Source organism: Etheostoma cragini, chromosome 4 (assembly GCF_013103735.1).
Source record: "Etheostoma cragini isolate CJK2018 chromosome 4, CSU_Ecrag_1.0, whole genome shotgun sequence".
In the NCBI taxonomy this organism is placed as follows: domain Eukaryota; kingdom Metazoa; phylum Chordata; class Actinopteri; order Perciformes; family Percidae; genus Etheostoma; species Etheostoma cragini.
The window spans coordinates 10,693,802-10,715,175 of NC_048410.1; the positions used below are offsets into that span (position 1 = coordinate 10,693,802).

The 21,374-nt window shown below is 39.2% G+C and overlaps 1 protein-coding gene and 1 long non-coding RNA gene across 3 annotated transcripts in view; one reads left to right on the forward strand and one right to left on the reverse strand.

Annotated features, from left to right (window-relative positions):
• Positions 1 to 1,813: 1,813 nt before the first annotated feature.
• On the reverse strand, positions 1,814 to 2,977 carry LOC117943680. The gene is made up of 2 exons (XR_004656409.1): positions 2,759 to 2,977; positions 1,814 to 2,673 (listed from the first exon to the last, which is right to left on the reverse strand). It is a non-coding gene; the product is annotated as an uncharacterized LOC117943680 (long non-coding RNA).
• A 7,004-nt stretch (positions 2,978 to 9,981) lies between these two features.
• Positions 9,982 to 21,374, forward strand: part of cpne5b (copine Vb) — a 111,269-nt gene continuing 99,876 nt past the window's right edge. The window contains exon 1 of one of the 2 annotated variants that reach the window (XM_034869387.1): positions 9,982 to 10,684. In XM_034869387.1, the coding sequence (XP_034725278.1) occupies positions 10,566 to 10,684 (119 nt within the window). In that variant the 5' untranslated portion in view covers positions 9,982 to 10,565. The remainder of the gene's footprint in view (positions 10,685 to 21,374) is intronic. The other variant, XM_034869388.1, reaches the window with a different exon arrangement.

Below are 21,374 nucleotides of genomic sequence, written 5' to 3' on the forward strand. Positions count from 1 at the left end.
TAGGTGGTGGTCAACATGGTAAACATACCTGCTCAAACGTTAACATTTTCATTGTGAGCATGTTACATACTGATATTGTTTATTATTGCATCACTGTGTTGAGCCTGACAGAATCACTCACACGGCTGTGGTCTTACAGCAGTCAGATGGAAGTGTGTATCTGAAAGGACATTGCTTTAAGTTTCAAACTTGCAGTTCCCCTCAACATTGGGAGAGACTCAGCGCCTTTTGTTTTTGCTATGTGGCCTACAACTTTACTGTTTTGGTTCACTCTCATCACTGCTGTTTCCAGAGGCAGTTATTTTCATCAAAAACATTCTAATGAACCCACTGTGTGCTACATACCAAACAACACACTGTAGACAAAGCTGGCATCTAGCTGGTGAACTCAGTGTATAATTTAACAGCTAAAGAACCAGATATTTCTCTCAGAGGTTGGTGGGAGAGAAAAACAGAGCTAAAATATCAACGAGTAATGGACTTGAATTTATCAGAAAGACACAAACCTGACTCCAAATAAATGTAATATATTATTGTAATGTAATATTTTATTATTTATTTGGTATACAGGTTGTTTCTGCTGTCAAAAAGTAGCCATCACATCTCTTCACAATTAATATTGCCACCATTAATTGTTAACCTTATGAGTCCAATGTTTTTTTTATCAGTTACAGCTTGCGTAACACTTCTCTTGGAAGCTAATGCATCGTACATCCGTCCGTGCATGTAGTAGAGTAGATAGAAAAACAATTACCTTCTGTTATAATTAAGTGCTCAAGTGAATAAACAGTGCTTATGAACCCTCCCCAAACAGAAAATAGAAAATAAATCACTTAAGTTGTCACTTAAGTCCAAAATTTAATGTTTGCCTGTTGCAAAAATCATTTCCCCAAATTACTTGAAATAACGTGATGAAGTGGTCATAAATAGAAAATGCAATATATTATCCAGTAACAATATAAACTCATATCTTTATGGATGTAAAATGCTTTTTTCAGTGTATTGGTAAAAAGAGCTCTTGTCTGAAATGGTAATGAGATCAGGGTATACAAAGGGATGAAACAGACAAACACATTTAGTAGACAGATAATTAGCAGCATCATGGAAACAAAGTTGGACGTCTGAGATGAATGAACAACAACAACAACAAGGGGAAGTAATTCAGCTGGAGGACTGGCTGGGAAAAAACAAGAATGCTCTCAAAAAAAAGCAATACATGAGCAGTAAAAATTCAGGAGGGGAAGACTATGATATTTTTGAATAATTGAGGATGCAAGAGGCAGCACCACTGACATGACAATAAGCAAGGTGAACTGAGAACATACTGCACATATACTGCTTGTATAAGAGATACAAAAAACCTATTCTCGTGGACTGGTATAACTTTGAAAGAGGATTTTAAAGCTAAAAACAATGGAAATGCCAACTTTGTAGCAAATGCTTGATCGAATAGGATACATTATTTACGCTACATAAATTCATGCTTATAGTAAGAACAATGAGGGTGAGACACTGTGGGAGCTTAGAATATGACTTTATACATGAACTCAAAGAGGATTTTAATGCTGAGGGAAGTCATGAGCATCTTCAGTAAAAAGTCCAGCCGTTTATCAGATGCACACAGAGAACATCTGCGCAACCACTGAACAAAGCTTGGGGCTATCGATTTAATAGCACATTCTATTCCCATACAGTTGTTCTTTGAGCCCAGTTTTACACAGCCCACAATCACACTCTCCACACTACCAGCACATCAGAGGGACACAGTCATTCATGAAAATTGGGTGGATAATAAAAAAAAAACTCAACTTTTTTCCCCTAAGTGTGAGTAATAATTGTATCTTTGTGGGTGAATTTGCAGGAAATGCTCATGAATGTGTACAATGTGTTTGATTTCATTCATTTAATGGTCAGTCATATTCGTGTCCATTGAGATGGAGTCACAAATTATTTTGTAATTTACAGTATATATTGACTCCCCACAAAATATTTTCAATGCACACAAAAATATTTATCGTTGTACATAAATGTAAAAAAGAAAATCCACATCCAAAAAATGAAGTTTCTCAAATGTATTTCTGATGCACACACAAATTGTTTGTTAGCTGAAATGGAAGGAGCCACCAGGTTGGCTACAAATTATTCCCTTTTCAAAAGAAATGTGTTTTTGAATCTAGCCGTGGCAGCCTTGTGGAAACAGGCTAAATAATTACTGCATGGTTGAGCAACACCTTCATTTATTCATATGAGAAGATTTTCACATTGAATGCCTATTCTTTAACTGGTCTTTAAATATTTTTTTCTTTTGCAACCAGTTTGAATCTACTGTCTTGCCATCTTCACACAGTGACCGTTTCTTGTTCTCACTTTGTCTTCTTTTTTGATTCTTTTCCTTTCGCAGGCTGTTTTGTCTTCCTCCAAGGCAGGAAGTTGTAGGAGACTAGAGCTGTGAGGAGGTATGTAGCCATGCCAGTGTATCCTCCCAGTACCAGACACAGCGGCTGTGCCAACACGAACAGACAGAACACATTCATTGACGCACGGTCATCCAGCTCCACACGATCGTCCTGTGTGGCTTTCATCACTCCAAAAAAATACATCAGTGCCACCCCCGGGTAGAAAGCCAATTCCACCATGATGCTGAAGACAGGATGCTCCCACAAAGTAGAATGCCTTTGGGTTTAACAATTGAACATGTGTTGGAAAGTAGTAGCAAATTCCAAGTATTGAGCAAAAGCATTTTAAGAGACACACTCACCTGGATCAGATTTACATACCCCAACGACAGAAATCTGTCTGAAGTATGAAGGTGGATCTGACAGGAAAACACACTTGGACCTTTGATCCGTCATTACAAAAGTCCTGTCAAACATTATCCACCTCTTGTGCTCCTTATCAGAACACTTGGCAGTTGTTACCGTCTAAGACATGAAGCACTCTTTAAAATGATTTTCATTACTTTTTAATTACTAACAAAAACAGTTATACTAAGCTTTCATGTGAATTGTATTAAAGCCACAGACAGTATTCCTTAATAAAACTGTTCTTGTACGTCAAAGTGTTCATGTATGCACTGAATAACATGTCATAAATGTATTCTGTTGTAAAAACGGGAACTTTACATTCACATATGCCTTTCTTCTAGTTTGCAGATGTACATTGAGCAGAACAGTGATTTATGGAACCATCCATTAATGCCTGTTTTTTTTGTAGTTAGATGAGAAGATTCCAACAAATCCAGAAGATCGACAATCACTCATGTCTGTACACCAAATGTGACGCTATGGAGCCAGGAGATGGTTGGCTTAGCTTAGCATAAAGACTGTTAACAGAGGTTAACTGCTAGCCAGGCTCTGCTAAAAATTCCCCCTATAGGCTGCCTCTTAGAATGAATGAATACACAGTGGGTACGGGAAAGTATTCAGACCCGTTTCGATTTTTCCACTCTTTGTTTTATTGCAGCCATTTTCCAAAAATCCAAAAACGTTTTACCCACTGTATTACAGCCAGCTACCTGCTGTAACTATTTCTTTGCTGAATGAAAATAAACAGTAACATAATCACAGTCATAAAGGGGCTGTTAGAGGAAATACAAATTGAATGAAGGCACTGCGTAGCTGTACCAGAGTTACAGAGAGAAAGAGTGTCCAATGGGGTGACATTAAGAAACCAGAGAACAGATTGCTTTTTCTTGATTTCTTAAAAGGTCCCGATAGGTAGGGAGTTATTTGTTGCTCAGTCTATCATGTTCACTTCATTTTCAGAATTTAAACTCACACCACAATATACACTTATTAGCAAAACCACTCAACATACTGTATTACTCCATTAGTAAAATCACAGAAGAGTACAGAGCCCAGGCAGGGTTCCTGGACGACAGCAGAGAAGCTACTGCACATTAAAACGTTTGGATGTGTAGCTACTTATTTGATCAAGGGCAGGAGTAAGTATTGAGTCAAGGAGTTCCAAATTAGTTTGAGCCCATTTGTATCGACTGTAGACCTGCAAGAAAAAGTGTGGCTATTTTTATTATTGTTTTGTAGCTGTATTCCAACATCCAGCTAATCCCAGCTGCTGCAGCCTGAGGGAGTGCTGGACCATTAGTCAAGTCAATCAGCCACCTAGGCTGCTGTGGCCTTCCATAAATACCCTTTGTATGTGTGCGTGTTTGTTATTCCATGGGTCCCTGTGTCGCATTGTTTGTCGAAATAATTCATAAAAGCCTTCACTGTGATGTTTGCCTCCTCAGGAGGGGTTTGATTCTGGATTTAACCACTAGGCCATATACCAGGATTGCACTCTGGGAGGGAACATGTGGCCCTTTGAACTGGGATTTATCAAAACCCTACTCCACAGGGTACAAGTGAGGTACCTACATGCTTCTAAAGCTGGCAGAGAGAAGGACAAAGCCTTAGTCATAAGACTCAATCAAAAAATACTCAGTTTGTTGGAGTTTGCTTCAGATACACTAAATGGGTGTAGTAATTACAACTTAAAGCATTTCTACTTTCAAAAGCCGGTTCCCAGTGCTGTTTTGAGCATGTTACTCTCTGATGGAGAGCAGTCAATGCATAAACATCCCTCATTTTAGAGCAAATGAACACTTTTTGCAATGGGACCTTAATCTATGTATTGCAAAAGTATTTTATGAAATATCTTTCTCCATTTTCATCGAGGAGAAAAGCCTTAGTAATGACACCAAAATTGGAAGTTTGCTGTTGTTTAGAAGAAGTATTTGCGGAAGTATTTGTCATTGTCCTTGAATACCTCAGCATGAAATTAATGTCATCGTCATTTAGCCAGTCACATGAGAATAAGAAATATTCTTAACAAAACACAGCTGCTGTGGGAGAATTTTCTTCAAGAAATGAAATAAAACACAATTTCCTACACAGCAGAAACCATACTCTCTATCAAGACAAAACTGCACTACCACGGATTCTTTTAATTTCGTCCTCCGGCAACCACAATAAAAGGTTTGACAAAGACATACTCTAGTTAGCTGGTGTCAAATTTAAAATAAAAGATGACTGTTTTTTAAAAGTGTGCATCAGAGTCTGGCTGAAAATACCAACAGATTATGTGTTTAACTGGTATTTGCAGACATATTCCCTACATTTAGGATTTGGCCATGGACATCCAACACATATTAATTAGTGTATTTAGGTGTGTTTGCTTTAGAAAAAGTGTTTAAAAAAACTGAGAAATGTTTAATGAATTAAACAAATGTCTTTATTTTCCAGGGTGTGTAGGGAAGAAGCACATTTATTTTAAGGAGCTTTATTGCTTGACGGGGCATTTGTCTATTTTTGCATAATTACTTCCAGAAAGGCGATATTTTGGACACCATGACGCAAGTAAGGATAAACACAGTAATTAGTTCTAAGGAAACTGCAGGAAGCCGAGAGAACAGGACAGAGAAGGAGGAAAAGGGACATTTGAGTTCCCTATGGTGTTATTAATGTGACCAGCAGCACAGAGAATTGACCACCTCCTGGTCCATTGCAATTGGATGACAATAGCATTTAAAGGAGGTATCCAGGCTTTTGTATTGCTGGCCCCACACTTTATAGTAGTGTATAATTTGCAGAGTTTGGGTCTGATTTGCCCCTTCCAAAAATTGCGGGGGTGTATCCGATTCGAGGCTGGTCTGAACAGATTATCGACCCAAACTATACTGTAGTGTGAGGGATTTAAAGGTATGATCTTACGGGTATTGACTGGCTCGGAGCCAGCAAACGTCACCTACTGGATGTTGCATTTAACAGAAACATGGCTTCCAACCAGGTGGATGGTAGAAAAGAAAGAACTTTGGAGGAATAAAAGACACAGTGTGAGTGCTTGTTAACGTCATCCATTTTTTCCCCAGTGAAAAACATAGCACACACAAGTGCAACCATCTGATGACAATAGGTGCCTACCTGTTGTTTTGTTCAGAATACATGTTTGATGACACAAGTTTCTGTGAGATCACAAGTCTCTGTCGCCACTCTAAAATTGTTCAGGAGAATGCCAAGTATGTGGTCCTGGGTCTTGACTGAATTGTCTGGTAAGTGAATCCTTATTATTATTTTTGTAAGATAACTGTTAAATCTGTCATTATAACTGTGGTCTTCCACATTTTTTAAATCAGTTAACTTTTTCTGCACAGCACCCCTTTTGAGAATAAAAACATTTTCAATTAAAGATTAAACTGTGGTCACCTCAACATATTTTATTGTCTTTGTTTTGGTAGTTGTGTAGCTTTATCGTCTGCTTTACAGTACCTTGACTTAGTAGTCCTTTCACAAACCTATCCATGATTTGCTAGCAGTGCAGCAGAACCATGCATTATTCACCTATATTTCGCATTGCTGGGCCCCCTCTAGGCGCTTCGCCCATCAATATGGGAACCACTGAGTTAACATATGAAAATCCTCCACTATGCACCAGGCACACGGTATTGGCTATTGATCACCCAACAAGCTGGCTCCTTAAGACATTCAGAAATAGGCATGAAGCAGTGTTTTGTTTCTAAGGAACTGGCAGCAGCAACTGCTTTCCAATGGTTTTGTTATTTGTTCTTACCATTACTGCTACAGACAAATATAGTTTGGTCTGCTGACAGTTCTGAAAAAAAAAAACATATGCTTGTTATGTTAATTATTTAGAATTGCAAACTGTTGATTAGAGTGTTGTTTGTTACAGAGGGGTTCCTATTGAAGGAGTGCTCAAAACTAACGTTACATTAACTGTGATGGAAAGAACAGTATTGATTTAAATACCTACGAGGTTAAATGTTGCTGTGATTGATGACTATGACTGGTCATGCACAACAAATGTAAAAATAAAGGTCTGTACAGATGACAGGTCTGCAATATTACAACAATTAAAAAGATTCTAATCGATATCCAGGAAAAATATAACTTGATCTCAACATCAGTTCTCTTTGCTTTTTGTAAGATCAAATCAGATAACGGGATTAAATAGATACTGTTTTTATGAATTCTATTTGCTGTAACTGTTGGTTCTTCTTTAAAAAAAAATGAATTCTGACCCTGCTTTTGCCAACCCACTCCTTGGAACATCTGCATTAATGTGCTCACCCACACTTAACAGCGTACCCTGAAAACATATCATCATCATCGTCCTGGTAGAAAAATGGGTGTGTATGTAGACGTGTATGCCTCTTTATGTACTGGTTCGTTCAGTGACGTCTTTATATGTGCACATTGTTGCCTATCTCTGAATGAAGGATTCTGTGTGAATGTATGTGTGTGTGTATATATGTGTGTGTGTGTGTGTGTGTGTGTGTGTGTGTGTGTGTGTGTGTGTGTGTGTGTGTGTGTGTGTGTGTGTGTGTGATCCTGATCCTGAGCTGAAGGGCTGTGGCAGAAGCGTCTTGTGTCGGTATAAATTGATTTCCAGAATCCAGATGCTAGGTGCTCTATGTAGTAAAGAGTTGTGTCCTTCTGCACCCATTTTATGAAAGAAAATATAGCTGTGCGTGTGTTTGTGTGTGTATGTGTGTGTGTGTGTGTGTGTGTGTGCATGCGAGAGTAAGTAGAGGGAAGATAGAGAGAGACAGTAAAGGTACAATGATACCAGATGTCCATGTTTCCATATTAAAACTATAAAAAAGACATGCAAATCCCAATAGGATGGGTGCTGGATCAAAAAAATATCATTGAAGCAATTAAATTTGCACACGCCATTAGAAGGATTTTAATGCTGTGTAACTTTTCGAGTTCTTGGAAACATTACACAGCCTTCAAATCCTTCGAACAGGAGCTACTTGGTAGGCAGAACCATTTGTTTCCATATGTTTCAATATTGACCCAAAAATGTCAACCATACTGTAGTTTTCTTAGTTGGTCAAAAGTGATGTTTCCTCATGCAACAAGCAATCTGTGGAAAACATCTGGTTATTTATGACAATAGTTTTTTCGTGCATTTCGAATATGCATGTAAGTCCTTTGTTTATGCTTAAAAAGACAGAATCAGAACAAGTGTGATAAACAGATATAGGCACACATACACACACACACACACATACACACACGCACACACACACACACACACACACACACACACACACACACACACACACACACTGCATTTAGGAACTGTAGTTATCCAGAAATGACAAGTCTATCCCTTTTTTTGGCAGGCAGTTTCACCAGTCATAATTTCTTTACAATGTGATTTACAGGTCTTAGCTACATACAACAGGCTAATGATGGATGGTGGCCTTTAAATCTCGATGTAATTCCTTCATCGTAATTAATATTGATTGTAAATCAGTCAGTATGAACACATTTTAATTGCCAACTGCATTTCCGAAAGCTATAGTGCGTAATTTCTGTCTTCCCTACGAGGAATTCTATGTAATAGATAGATAAATAATAAGGGTGGAGCTTAAAGACAAAGCCTACTGAATTAAAGTAGAGCTTACTGAAAACAAAAGAAAAAGAGAAATAAAAAAAATACAATTAAGAAAACATAAGCAACCGACAGTGGTGTGTGATGTGATCTAGTTTACAGTCAAATTACACATACAGTACATTGTCTGAAACCCTAAAAGTAATCACTCTTACTTTCTTACTATTTCACAGTATTTTGTGTTTAGGATTTAATCAAAAGTATGCTTGTTTGGTGATTGCTTTCGAATATATAGCCGATGGCTTTAGAATACACTCGCAGAATAAAATTTTTGATTACTAGGATAAGGTGTTTTATTGTTTTACCTCTGTATTTTTTATCTTTCATGTTCTTAAAGTCTGGATATAAGCATTGTGCACCAAAAAACACATCATGGTTTTAAACATTGTACTGGAACAACTAGCATGAGACAGTTGAAAATCGGCGGCTTGTGATGAAAGTAAATGCTCTGGGCTGGCAAGTCAGTTCATCGGAGGCTTTGCCACTTTTGGTTATTTTCAATAAGTTGTGAAAGTGTAATTTACACCTTGCGATGATTTGGTAGAATTTTGTCTGTAAACTAAAACTTGGTGCCTACTGAACTTGGAACCACGACCTCTCTCTACATTCCCACAGTTGAGCTGTAGTTGACTGATTTTTTGCAAGAGATCAGCAGATAATGAGATGTACTCACTGTCAATGTGAAGCCAACTACTAAATTTAATGTAGAAACTTAGAAACGCTAGGCTAAATTCTGAATGACTGAAATCTATAAAAGTCACACCACCAGATTTTCGGATTATATTTTTTATATTATTCTTAATAAGCCCAGGCACAAGGGTATATAAACGACTTAAGAACTGAGCAGATAGTCTTAATTAGCTTTCTAGCAACTCATTTGGCAATTGCTGGAATGTAGTGGACGCTCATTAATATAAAAAAGTTACATTCTAAAGCTTTAAATGTCTTGCGCATGCCTCCTTTAACTACAGAAAACAACACACAATGGGAAGGAAAAATAGTTAAAAAATAGCAGTTTTGACCTATTTCAAAATTGAACTTTAAGTCGAAAATTAATTTGGATTGCACATATTTGGTTAAATGTACAGTTACAGGCAACTCAGTGAGTATTACATGTCAAATATGTTTCTGGATACTTAACTGCTGTTGTTTCCCTATTCTTGAGCTGAATGGTTTGTTCTGGGAGCTGTCCATTGCTGTGGTGCTTCTTGAAAGCCCTTGTCATTGGCTGGGAGCATTTACTCTCTCATAAATCTCACTGCTAAATATGAATACTTTTTCGTGGAGGGGATAGGCCTACAAATAATCCATTAATCTACATTAAAAAGTTAAGATTAAAAGAAGTAAACCAAAGCGACATATTCCTTTCACCATCTATGGACACCTCCGATTTAACCTGCGAGCCATTGGGGGATCCAGACCACCAGCACTGCAACCACAGTTCAGCGCCATATGCTCTTCAAGAGCAGGGTCTTACAACTGTCTATTATGACGAGCTGATCTTTATTTCATGGTTTTGACGGATTTTACGCTTAATCTTTCCACCAAACCTCAAGTCTTTAATATTAAAAAGCATATGGACGTAATTAAATTACCATGACACTCACTCGCTCAAACACCAAGGGAGCAGCACAGAGGCTGCTGCAGGGCGACAGCAGCAGCACCGGGGCATGTGTAGGGTTGCGAGCCCTTGAGTGTAATTCCGTGTGGGAGGAGGATGGGTGTGTTCGAGTGTAATCTTTCCTTTTCTCTTTACGCGCTCTGCTGTGCACACAGACTGAAGACAAAGCGCAGAGAGGAGTCCACCTCTCCTCTCCATGTGATGTGCAGCCAGTCGGTCAGGGCGCAACAGTAATCTCAGATACTGTCCACGCATTTACATTTTTTTTTAAAAGATTTTACTTACGCTGCATGGACAGTTAACCAAGTGCGCCAAGTGCTTTTTCCGCGGGTGTCCACTCACTTAGTGCTCCCCCTCCCATCTCTCCTGCTTCAACATTTGTGAAGTGGCTGCCTCACCCGCTCGGACCGGAGGCCGTCCGGTCTCTGATCTGGTTTCTGGAGTCACCGGAGACTCGACGCGCTCCGTCAGGGCCAGGGTGTGCGGCTCCCGGATCACACCCGAGCCACCCCGAGCTCTGGCGATGGAGATGATAGAGGGAGACGTTATGGACAAACTAGACGACATGTCATCGGTGTACGACTTCGACCCGATCACCGGCAACATCCCAGCCACCAAAGTAGAAATCACCGTGTCCTGCAGGTGAGTTGAGGCGTCCGCAGGGAGCGAAGTGCGCAATCGACGGAAAGTTCGTGGTAGAAAAGTTGTGACACCGCCGTACCCTTTCTTTGAGATTTTGTTAGCATTGTTCAGTGAAAGGGTGATCTGTAATGATTACATTAACTTGTCCAATACGCTGGTTTAACGCAAATGAGCTGCAGGTTTTGGGTGGGGACAGAAGCTACTAGTCTGCATGGTCTAGTTCACTTATGAAGAAAGTTGTTTATCCAATCTACAGTAAGCTTTTTTTCTTTTTTTATTATTTGATGGATTTCTGTTGGGGCGGGTTAAAACACTTCTCACTGTAAACGTTTTAAACCTGTGCCATACAAAGGTGGTCTGAAGATGTGCAGCACTTCACATTAACTCATGCACGCTGGATTTTTACATGGAAAAGAAAAGGTGTGTGAGCCATAAGTTCTTATTTTTGGAAAACCACTTAAGGAGACAAACACATTTTTCAAGCAAATGCCCTTAAAATCTTGAAATCTGGCACCTGGTCTGATTTTGTGGATATAATTTATATGCATAATGAGGCATTTATGGTGTAGCACATTGTTTGCTGTAAAATCTTCTCAGACATAAGCCACTTTCATATCGAGCCAGGCTGTGTCCATTGTAACCACTGGCTGAGCTTTGAAAGCCTCTTTGCTTTCTCTTCTGCATTCTTTACAAAGTACTGGATGTTAAAGATTCAAATAGTTACATCACATCCACACGTGTCCCTGTCCTAAAATTGCTCATTACTTATTATTTTATTGGTATTCTTCTTCTTCTTCTTATTATTATTATTATTGTCCTTTTCAAAAAAGTTCTTCAGGAGAATAAATCCTCCTGCGCCATATAAATCTCCACACAGAGCTTGTTCAGTGAGAATAAACAGTCACTCCATTTCCCATTAGGAAAGGTGTGTAAAGTCAAATCTTTCAATGCCTTTCAACCCTCTTTCTCTCTCTGTCATTCTCTCTTTCTCTCTCACACACACACACACACACACACACACACACACACACACACACACACACGCGCGCCCACACACGCACCGACACAGACACATCTCTCTGGTCTCTTTGATGCCGGGTTTTTAGGTTGGTGAGCCATCGAAGCAGAGTGAGTTTGAACTATAACAAGCTGCGTGTGCATTATTGATGGTCTTTCTGGCGTTTAAAGAAGCTCGCTGCCACATCTCTCAGCTCGGAGTAAAATAAACAAATCTAAAACCAAGGACCCTGGCGAGAAATGAATGTTTCAATTTACTGAATGAACAACCGTTTGCTTGTTTGTGTTGTGTAGGAAATGGTGGGCGATATTGGAAAATCCGTTTCGTTTCAGGCAAAAATAACAACTAGCATAGTGTTGGCTATACTAGTCAAAGCCCTGCATGATTTTAGATTTTGTGATTTCCAGCTTGTAACGATGAGGTGATTGGGATTACATGCCTCAGTGATGCACAATTAGGCACCATTCAGATATATGAGTGCCTGTCTGTGTGGGTGTGTGCGCTGAGATGTGTGTTGGTAAAGAGGGGGGCAGGCAGAGTAGTGGTGCAGATGCCTCTTACCTGAAAGAAGAGGAGTTTTTGAAGATGAAATCATTAATGAATAGGGGAGTGTTGATGCTGGGGGGAGAGAGAAGAGAGAGAAAATATAAAAGCCAGAAAGAGCAACAACAGCTGAGAGAGTTCATCTTAGAGAAGCAAACATTTGATATTTATGTAGGATTTGAATGGATTAAGACACCCTAAGTGTACAAAAGGTTGTTCTCATAACCTATACCTAAACCTCCAATTTGACTACATACTGCAATTCCTGTGGTGTTATAGCAAATATCTAAGAGGATACTGCATCAGGCACTCCTTAAGCAGAAGAAATCAACAGTTAAATATCGTGGTCACATTCAAAAACTTCTAATAACAGTTCAAGGCCTCACAAATCCTCCAAATCCTTTGTACCGATGTGGTGTGAGTCACAGTTCTATTCGAGAGAAGAGGTTTCCTGTTGCGTCTTCTTCTTTGCTATTCTCCCATTGTCAACATGCACATGCACTGTCTAAAACCATCAAACCATGATGATAGCTGTTTCCACTGGGGTTAATACCCCTTATTACAGGCTGTAACCCTTGCTTTTGACAACTGATTATTATCAGGACCAACAACCAATGGAGAGGGGTGGGTGCTGGATCTGTAAAATAAGAGGGCAAATGATAGTAATAGGTTTGTCTGTCATTCAGAGAGGATAGAATGACGGATTTAGTGGCCGGAAGCTGCAAACAGAGTTCCATTCATAAAGAGCTATTTCTTCAATATTTATGCAGGAAGTCTTGGTTTTAGTTGCCTAACCTCAACCATACTTTATATATGAACAGACAGCCCTTGGGATACATCTGTCACCATGTTCACAACTCTCACGGTTTGATGTGTCGTTTACAGCACATTTGTTGTGTGGAAATGCTTGGCCTTTAGGAGATGCAGTTTTGTCAGAAATAGAAAATTGGTGAAGCAGTTTGACACTAAAAGAGAAAGAAAGAAAGAGGAGTAAGTTGGGCCAAATTCAACCTGTGGTTTTTCCCATAGTATGAAAAAAACACTTTTTCTAGGATGTGGGGTTTTATTTTGTGTTTATGTGCTTCCACACACATACGAACCTGGGAAAAAAAACTATCCATGCTGTTTTGTGTGAAATACAGTTTTCTGAATGTTCTCTGCCTTCTGTCTCCGAGTGAGCTGTTCAAAATATGCATGGCTTTCTCAATGGCAAAACACTGCTACCACACACACTAGTTCACCATAATCTACAAAAGAACTACTTCCATGTACCTGTTCTGCGGGTATTCCACAAGTGTGCCCAACCTCATTCAGATGTCTCCCAGCTAATCCTGCCCTGTACTGACCAAAGAGAAAGAGTTGTCTAGCTAATGTCATCTTACCTAGCTACTGTGCATGTGTGTCTCTCAATAAAGATAGTATAGAAGTGAAATCCCTCTGTAGCTAAAACAAGTGAGATGTCTCACTCTGTAGCCCAAACACAAAGGGTTCACAAAAGAGGATCTGCGGCAATGTGCAGTAAAACAAAAAATACTGTGTTTTTGGAAAATGAAACCATGTGAACCTATTCTGGTACAACCTCAAAATACAACAATGAACCTGAGAATGAGCATAATATTGGCGCTTTAAAGTTGTGTTTACACTTCCAAGGGGCATGACAATCAACGGTCTGCTGCTTGGGGATAAATGAAGGGAGAATGGTACAATTGGCATGTGGACAGGAAAGCAGAGATGTAAATCGTAGAGCCACAAAGCCAAGACACAATCTTCTTGTTCATCGATTTGTTCAATCCCTCTGTTACCTTCTACACACAGCACAAAGTCTGTTCTGACATTACTGCTCCACTGTCTAGTCAATTCAAACATAAAGAAGTACTTGATGTGTCTAAGGGCTAGGCGGTATGTGGATTTTTTAAATTATGTTGATATATTTTCAAACGAGATATGGGACGAAATAATTGTGTTCATTTGAATATAGTTTGATGTTGCGTAACATGACCTATTTCTTCTGTAAAGCCATGCTGTCATGTCAGGGAAGCTTGTTCAGGTTATAGATGAAATGGTAATCAATCCTAAAACAACATTTGAGTTGAAATGCAAAATAACATTCATTGCGTTTTAGAGAAAAACATGGCTTGGTTGAGTGACTCGTGTTACTGTATATGAGTAAGTAGCTTGTTTGGGGAATAGCTCCATGTAGCCTACTGTGTGTGAGTGACAGCCAGTGGAAAATGGGGGATGCGCTCAGAGCAGACAGTGGTTGGCTATTAAGGCAGAGAGCTCTATAAACCAAGACCAAACCCAGCCCATACCCACACCTTTAAGATCTGACACGACTGAAACCACCTAGTACTGCCCAATTTGAGACCTGAATCCAAGACCTGAAACGAACCAAAAACAAGTATGCAGTAGCTTGCTGTATAAGACACATCTTGGCTCTTACATGTGCATGAGGCTGATGGGAAACAAATATGGCTCAGGAAGGGAGAGTTGTGATTGTCAACAAGCACTGGGTCAAAGTTTACATTGACTGAAGTCAGAGTACAGAGAACCATTTAAATTATTAATGGATTGTCCTTTTGTTGAGAGTGACATCCAATCTAGGATTTTCAATAGGGTGAAGATGGATCTTGTAGCTGCTGAATCGTATGCTAATTGGTGGCTTGTGGTAGTATTATAATGTTTCTATTCCTGTAGTTAGGGCATGGCTGCCTAACAGCGAGGATTTCTAATCTTAGTTCTTGAGTGCAGGGTATTGCATTGCATGTGTTGTTATGATTAAACTATTCTGCTAAATGTCTGGATGGTCCAGATTTGCATACAGCTTTGTGCTTTTGGGGACCCTGGTTTCAGTGTCTGATCGGTTCCTTTACGGATCTGGGACAATTATGAAAGCATCTCACACAGTGTGGAAAAGCCTTTGGGATATCTGACGCCACAGCTTATCATCAATCTGATTTGCCATGCTCTTGCACATCACATCTCTCTAGGTTTGAGCACTTTTGGTGTGATACGGACTGCACCACAAGCATCATGGAAGCTAATTAACCATATGAAGAATGTGGTGCATAAAACATGAGCTCAGATTTGCAAACTGCAACATAATCATTTTGCAGATGACCCACCACCACCAAAAGTGAGATAAACCCCTCTCTATCCTCTCTCCCTCCATCTCTTTTTTTCTCTCTATCTGACACACATGCCGTCAGTAATTTTGTGGCACAACCAACTGGGCACACTGCCCGATGCCACACAACCCAACAGCCTTAAGCTAGTTAGAGAAAATTAGTTATGGAGAGGCAGGGAGAGAGGAAACACAGTGTGGAAGGCGAAGAGCACATAAACCAAGAAAGACTGAGATGAGAAGCTTATGGAGGTGGGTATGTTTATCATTGTACAGTAACTGGAGGACAAAGAGTGAATTCATTAAGAAATGCAAATTATAGGCTGGCATGTTAAGAGAGAAACTGGCAGACAAAGAAATATTAATGTTACATTTTTCAATCAGGTGATTTAGTTTTTATTATCCCCAATAGCACAGGGGTGAGTCTCAATCATATATGTGATGCAATATTTCTGTGAAATGTGAGCATAACCAGTAAATAACAGGAAATGAGGATCTTTCAAAGTATCCCAAGTGTTGAAGGGAAAGCACACTTAAATGAACAGACACTTCCAGCTACACTGTTTGTTTGTTGATAAAACCGCTTGAGAAATATAAATTTAAATGCTTTAGATAACGGCCCACAAGTTACAGTTTCAATATTTTGGGCATATGAGGTACCAAGGAAATATTTACTGGGCACCTTTAGGTTCAAGTAAAGCAGTACAGGAAACACAAAAAAGACCTGTAGGGGGGGGTCCAAGAACAAAATGACAGTGAAAGTACTTTTTTAAATATGCAGTACTGTTGAATAAGTATAAGCAAGAGTACCATCAGACTATACAGTATATTCTTTCATAATTCCTATATCATGAAACGACGCAAGCTAAGAGAACCCTGCAAAGGGTCTCAAATATTGATGAAAAGACTCATTTTCTCCAGTCAAAAAAGTCACTTGTTAATGATCTATGTAGACAAAAGACATGAAGCAGTAAGCATTGATCTTGTGTTGCAGGGCAAAGCTAGTTCATTGGAAAGAACCTTGTGAGATCAGATTCTTATTATTTTCAGATTCTTACTGACTGTAGAAACATCCTTGAACAAGCAACAATATAGTCAAATTATGCTTTATTGTTTTCTTTTTCTCTTGTAACCTGTAGCCCCACAAAATTATTTAGTAAGCAAATCCTATGCTACTCCTTGGAAGTAATGCCTGGTTACTGGGTAGTAAGCTAGGTAGCTAGCTAATCTTAGTAGCTTGCTTTACGTTGTGAAATCTAGTCCTAACTATTTAGTTCCTATATTTTTGTTTTTTAGAAAAGAAAAAATTACAAAGACAAACCTAATTATGGTTGCCTAGGTATGATTTTAGCTGTTCAGGGGCGGATTTATGCAATCAATTGGATGATATTGGCTGAAAGCAAGACAAAACCAAGGAGCAAAAGCATAAAACTGATATTTACTTCCATACCTTTATTATAATTTTCAGACATTTGTGTTAATGCATAATATAAATACAACCCTTAAATACCCAAAGAGTAGTCTCACATTGCGAGATCTATCTCTTCTGCGCTGTGTCAATTAGGATTTTTGACCCATGCATTTACCCAGATATCCGGAGCACTCTAATAAAGGGTGCCAAATATGTTTTGTATCAACGTATCTGTAGTTTGTAGTAACGTACAAAATCTTTCGGCAACCGGGCTGTTTCTTAAGCTGTGGTAATCATCTGCTTATAGTTTTTGCAGTACATTTTTAGTGGAACAATTTTCACTCATTGGCTTTTTTGTTTGTTGAGGCCATACATATCTTGTTCATTTTACTTCTCAAACCTCACTCTGTATAAGCTGCAGTCAAAGAATTTCTAACTAGGGAAGAACTTCCACTCTCTTGATACTTCCGGCTTCTGAACTGGATGCAATTCCACCAGAGTTCACCCCCACTTCCACTGAAGTGGAACTCTGGTGGAACTGCAACCACATTTGGTATAATGGGGCTAAATAGTGAACAGGCTTCACGTAGATGGGCTTTGCTGCAGTGTTATTAAGCTGGAGCAGCACTGGGGACCATGGCACTCTAACACCTGCAACAATAACGATTCTGCCTCTTTGCCTCTCTCTGACTCCAACCATCTCCTACACAGACCTCGCCTCTTGGGAGCCATTACATTTCTATTCCACCTCTTCTTCATGCTCTGTTTTGCTATTAGCCAGTAGACAGTTGTGTGGTCACACACAAGTTTTACAAAAGCTTGATTACTGCAGATCCATTTTCACTTACAGTATCTTAGCAAGTCATCCCAGGACCATCTACAACTAGTCCAGAACTCTGATGCTATAAGCTGTTGACCAGGGACAGCAGGATGTCGCACATTACTCCAATTTTATACAATTACATTGGTTTCCGATCAAGTTTAGGGTCCACTTTAAAGTTCTTGTTCTGCTCCAAACCTGTGGAACGCCTTCCTACTGTCTTACGTTCTGTAGTCTCTATTGAAATTTTTAAAAAGCAGCTGAAGGCACAAGTGTTTAAATTTGCTTTTGACTCTTGTTTCCAAACTTTGGGTTTTAGGTTTTAATCGTTGAAATAATTTTCATTGGTCATTAAACAATTATTTTCTTTTTTCCCTTATTTATTTTCTGTTGGAGTGTACTATATTTTTACAAACGTTTATCATGTGAAGCACTTTGTGACTTTGTCTATAAAAGGTGCTGTATCAAAAGATTTTATCTTAGAGTTGTGTGTGTGTGTGTGTGTTTGTGTGTTTGTGTGTTTGTGTGTGTTTGTGTGTTTGCGAAGGAAATTTTGTAACAGCAACATGGTTCATTTGGATGACAAATTAAAAGAATTTATGTCATAATCATTATTAAATTATTAACGTATTGAAAGCAATGGATTTTAAATATGCATCAGAAATGTTGTTTCTGCTTAGATAACTGTTTTTTTCTGTTTCTGCCTTCAAGACTGCATTGATCAGACAGTGTATTGTATGTTGGCATGTCTATGTGAAGTTGTTTTCATGAAGACCTTTGGATGCTTTTTAGCATGAAGCACTCTTCTCCTGACCTGACAGAACCAATCAATTAGTTTCTACACTCTTACTTTCTTATTAACACCTTGGGTGAGTGCATTGCAGACAGCAAACATAATAGCTGAGACCCATTTACTATCTCTCACAGTTCAGTGCTGTTTTTTGGCCTTTCTTTCTGCGCCTTCTACACATTGATGGACAGACTGTGACTAATGCTTTCACTAAATCAATAAGGTGGACTGTGGGCATGCTGAAAAGATTACAAATACACATGTCAAGAGCTTGTATCCACACTTTAAAAGCATTATTTCCCTCTACTTGCTCCTTTGATATCAACCAGAATTACTGCCTTGCAGTTTTATGCATATGCCTCAGACAAGTTGCAATTTACATCAATGTTGGTCAAGACAGATTATAATTTATGTAGTTGAGGCTTTAAAGCAATATAACAAAATGTACTAAGTGTATTTTTATTGGCAAAATGAAGTTATCGCCGTATTGATATTTCCATTGAGACACAGGCTGTCTTCACTTCGAGACTATTTTTACAGACTGATAGAGGGCTTTGCCACAAACAATCACCTGAACCTCAAAGATCCACAAAACCAATGAGCTTGTGGTGGACTAACAGAGGTACAGGAGGTCCCCTGACCTGGTTGTCATCCCGGGAGAGCAAGTGAAGTCGGTGGACTCATACAAGTACCTTGGGTCCTAATCAATAAAAATGGACTGGACCAACAATACTGAAGCTTTCTCTGGGAAGGGACAGAGACAGGTCCTCCTGAGGAGACTGAGACTTTTAAGTGTGTGCAACAGGCTCCTGCAGAGTTCGCGGGGATGTGCTAGGTTGGTGGCATCACAGCTTTGGAGGTCAGCAGTCTCAACATGCTTTTATGGAAGATCAGCTACGCGATCAGGTTGGAAGAAGACAGTGTGGAGGCAGTGGCAGAAAGAGGACGAGGGACAAAATCAAAGCCATCTTGGATAAGCCTTTCTACAACCAGCTGTGGCCAGTTGGCTGCTTGTTGCGGAGAGAAAGATGAAGGACGAGATCAAAGCTTGGGAGTGTGCAAGTTAATTTTGAGAAACAACAAACAGAGTCAAATTCCTTGCATGTGTTCTCATGCTTGGCCTATAAAGCAGATTCTGATGGCGCACAAAGTAGCCACGGCAGAAAACAATGCTGCAAATATAGATTCTGCTTCAAAGAAGCTACTCATTCTAAAACATTGATGCTTCACACACATCTTCAACCCGGCAACACAGAAGATTGAGGCAATCACCACAGTTTCATGGTGGGCACCAATTAAGTATCCAACCAAATGTGAAATATGATCACAATATCCCATTCTGTTCCTGAGTTATGGTGTTGAATAATGTCCAGGAAAATGTTTTTGCAGGGCATTATGATGTCCCAGTGAAGTTGACCTTGACACCCAATAATTCCCAACGGTCTTGACAGCAGCACCATTCAGTTATCGTCTGAACATATCCATGGTTATAATCAGCTCTGTTAGCTCTGCTGCTGAGAATTAACTGTCCCATTCCTGTACCCATCAAATTATTTCATCCTGCACACTTATATCAAGCTCGTATCTTTCAGCTCTTTTAAGACACTCACTGAATACAAATGAGGCCTGATGAGGATGCGGTTGACAGCCGCTGAACATAAGTGATGTTGAGACCAAAAGATAGAGTGGTAACACTCTCCGCACGTGTTAATGATGGCTCACTGTCATGCTGGCATTAGAGGCTGAGTGGCTGAAACAGGGCTTTGATTTTAGCAGAGGAGTTCTAGATAGACAAAGTCAAATGTATTGGTGAAGGAGTAAGGAAACACAGGACCACCCACACACACATTGCTAAAAAGTCTGTGTTGGGTAAGAAATAAAGGAATTTTAGTTTGGGTATGAAGTTTGTGGCCTCTATTTGGTACTAAGCCATGAATTGTAACTCTTGCTGTGCAGCAGAGGTCTCGAATTGCCTTACAAACAACTGTCAGACAAACATGTATTTTGACCTAAGGGACCTAAGAGATTCTTTTCTGTATTTATTTGCATACTGTGAAAGCATTAATACTTTGCTTAAATTATTCTTCACTCAAGAATACACTCTAGCAAAGCTATTTGGCGTACTTGATTCTCCAAAAACATAATCTTTTCACTTTTGTCCATCCTTTATTAGATATTGGGCTGCCATGTTTCATTTTTTGAAATACTAAAAAGCCAACCTTATTGTGAAAGGTACACTGTTCATGGCTACATTGTCCGCCTCAGTCGAGTGATATAATGTTTACGTTATAGCAAAAGGTTTTGAAAAAGCATAGCATGATATAAAATGGTAAAGTTCATAATCATGAATATGCCATCATTTTTAAATCTTGGTTAGTAGCAATGTGTTAGAGTAACACAAACCACAATCTTTTTGCATTTCACCTGATGAACACATTGAAACCAGATATTTTTACATTTGCATACTGTTCCTACTGCCAAATTCTAACTGTTTCTCAATCTTCCCTTAGGTCAGGGATTGATGAGTGTCATGTTTGATCTGCATGTGGGGAATGATGGGTCACTCGAGTTATCTGTCTAATTGGAGGAGCTATTATACACATCTGACCGGGGTCCATGACTTATTTGTCTCTGCTCCCTGATTAGCATTACATGAAAGTTACTCTGGACTGAAGGATTCCTATCTCGCGAGTTTTATTATTTTATTCCGCAATTTGTTTCATTTGGATTCTCAGTTTGAGTTACTGACAAACCAAACAAAGCTAAGAGGCTTTAGAAGTCACTAAACATTATAGAGCCCACAGCAAATAAGAAAACGGATGCAGCATTTGTATAAGATGAACGATCACCAACACCCTGATGGAAAATTACCATTTCTTCACTTTAGTTTTTATCACAGTTTATTAATATCCAATATCTAACGCTGTCCAAACTGCTGCTCCAAACCTGAAGTTCAATGGCTACCCTGGAAGCGAAATGTGAAG